The sequence below is a fragment of the Penaeus chinensis genome, chromosome 5 (assembly GCF_019202785.1).
Source record: "Penaeus chinensis breed Huanghai No. 1 chromosome 5, ASM1920278v2, whole genome shotgun sequence".
NCBI lineage: Eukaryota > Metazoa > Arthropoda > Malacostraca > Decapoda > Penaeidae > Penaeus > Penaeus chinensis.
This window is the reverse complement of record NC_061823.1, coordinates 11332240-11334739: the sequence shown is the minus strand read 5'-3', so window position 1 is coordinate 11334739 and position 2500 is coordinate 11332240. Positions and strand designations below refer to the sequence as shown.

General features: G+C 32.0%; 1 protein-coding gene across 1 annotated transcript in view; it reads right to left on the bottom strand.

Moving 5' to 3' along the window:
• Window positions 1-2500, bottom strand: part of LOC125025751 — a 9689-nt gene that overhangs the window by 5963 nt on the left and 1226 nt on the right. The window contains exons 2-3 of the mRNA XM_047613937.1: window positions 1459-1574; window positions 733-852 (exon numbers count right to left, since the gene is read on the bottom strand). Coding sequence (XP_047469893.1) covers window positions 733-852; window positions 1459-1574 — 236 coding nt within the window. The remainder of the gene's footprint in view (window positions 1-732; window positions 853-1458; window positions 1575-2500) is intronic.

Sequence of the window (2500 nt, the reverse complement as noted above, 5' to 3'; positions counted from 1 at the left end):
AAAGAAAAAGGAGAAGGAGAAAAAGAAGAAAAGAAGAAAAGAAAAGAAGAGGAAAAAAGAAGAAAAGAAGAAAAGAAGAAAAGAAGAAAAGAAAAGAAGAAAAAGAAAAAAGAAGAAAAGAAAAGAAGAAGAAAAGAAGAATGTAAAAGCAGAAAAAGAAAGTCTGAATGATAAACAGACTGATGGATAATAAATGCCAATATTACACAACTATTGGGAAAACTATCAAAGCAAAACATGTGAATATGTAAATTTTTAAACTTAACACAGTAATTATAGGAGTTACCACGCAGGGATAAAGTTTACTCTACTTCCTATGATCTACCCAAATAATGTACATTTTTGGATTGTCCAGGAAGTAACATGTATACATAGAAATGATTCAAGATCTTTCACATGAATATTTTTTTTTCAAATCCTTATTTCTATTGCATTATTACATCATGCATAATAATGATTCAAAAAGGAACATTTACAGAATCTTGACCATTCATTCATACTGTTGAATACATAAAATAATAGCAATACTCTTCACTATTACCTCTCCTCTATAAACTCCTCATAATACCAATTCTAATACTACTTTGTAAAAACTGCTAGCTTCCTCTCTACCTCCTAGCCATTTCTTAGATAATATAATTGGTTTGATGAATATAGTCAATAATTCATATAAAAAGGGTCATTGATACTGAAAAGGCTGTAAAACACAGGGCTAATATAGTGAACTCTTACCATTACAGAAACTAGAGGCTTGAAGAGAGTGTCCAAAGGCCACCTGTAGAAGCGACGAATGGGGTTGTAACGAGCTTCATAAAACCCTGGCACTGTGCGAGGTTCATTTGGAGACAGAATCTGTTCAAAGAGAGAAGCAGAGAGATTTCACATTACTTGTGAAAAACAAAATCCTGTGAAGTTCAAGATGGATAATTTGTGGGAAGGAAAGAGAAGCTACAAACATACAGATAGGAGAGAAAATTAATAGAAAAGAAGAGTAAATTATTTTATAGGAATACAAAAATCCTCTTGCAACAATTGGTGAAAGTTTTGCAAAGTACAATGGTTTGATTATGAATGTACTTCGTAAATACTGAAAGTTATCTATCAGGATAACAGATACTTTGAAGTTAAATGTTCCTGAGTCTCATATCATCAATCAAGAACCCTTTGCTTTAAAACCACATAGGACATATGTGGACATGAGGTACAATATCATGACAGACCACTGAATACTACTTAAGAATCTATCTGAAGTTTTGACTTGAAAAAATCTCATCCTGCAAAATAGTGGACTGCAATTATCTCTCTAGTAATCCACAGTTATATGGTTAAAGACAAGAGTGCACAATTGCTAGCTTCAGCCCATGATGTGGGAAGTATAATCACTGAGACCCAGTCAGTGGGCATAAATACTGTATAACAAAGACTTAATCAGATCTGAACTGAAATAATAATACTGACCTGATCTTTTAACCACTGTTTGCGATAAACCCTATCAGCATCTGTCATGCCTGCTATACGTGTCCTTTCATTCTTGAAGGGTCCCTCAATGGGGAAAGCCTTCACTCCGCCAGTGTCTGCAAACCAAAATGATAATGAAATAAAAACTAAAATACAAGTAAAACATAATATAAAACATAAATAAGGGAAGAAAACATAATATTAGCCATAGTATCATATATAAAAAATGTATATCAAATGTATAGACACAAGTGGATATATACAATAGGGATGTACAATACAGGCACCCTAACACTAAAAACTGAGATAAAACTGCAAGATGATGATGACGATGAAGATGAAGATGAAGATGGAAAAAGAAGAAAAAAAAGAAAGAAAGAAAACTTGAACTTAAGTATTCAAATGTCTCCCACATGTACACTCAGGTACAGGAATTCATATCAATACTGCTTCTTGTAAAGTGACCTGATAATGTTGTGTGAGTGAGAAGTTGGAAAGTACATGGAACAACATAGTAAAGTGAACTGATATGCAATATGGTTGGCCATGAATATAATATCTATATTGCTCTTGCAGCTATTTCAGGTATGATATTTTGCAAAACTGATAACTATCATCAAAAATGAAAAAACAATGAATACATATATATAAATATATATATATATATATATATATATATATATATATATATATATATATATATATATATTACTTATTGTTGTTAAGAAACATTTGCTGTATAGCAGTTGCTATCATCATGTAATAATTATATTAGTGAGTCCACTCAGCATAGATTAAACCACCATAATCAACAAAATGTTACAGTTTGAATTAGGCACTTATCATGGACAGATAGAATGTAATGTTCATGAAGAAATACTGTTAACTGGAGGATCATGACATCACTGAAATTGTGGATCATATGGAAAGGCTGCTGTAAAACATTTAATGTTCTTCATTCACTAGCTGTCAGAGCAAATTGCAACATATAAGGAAATCAACATGAAGTGGCTTTCTGTTGATACAGGGCCAGCTGAATCCT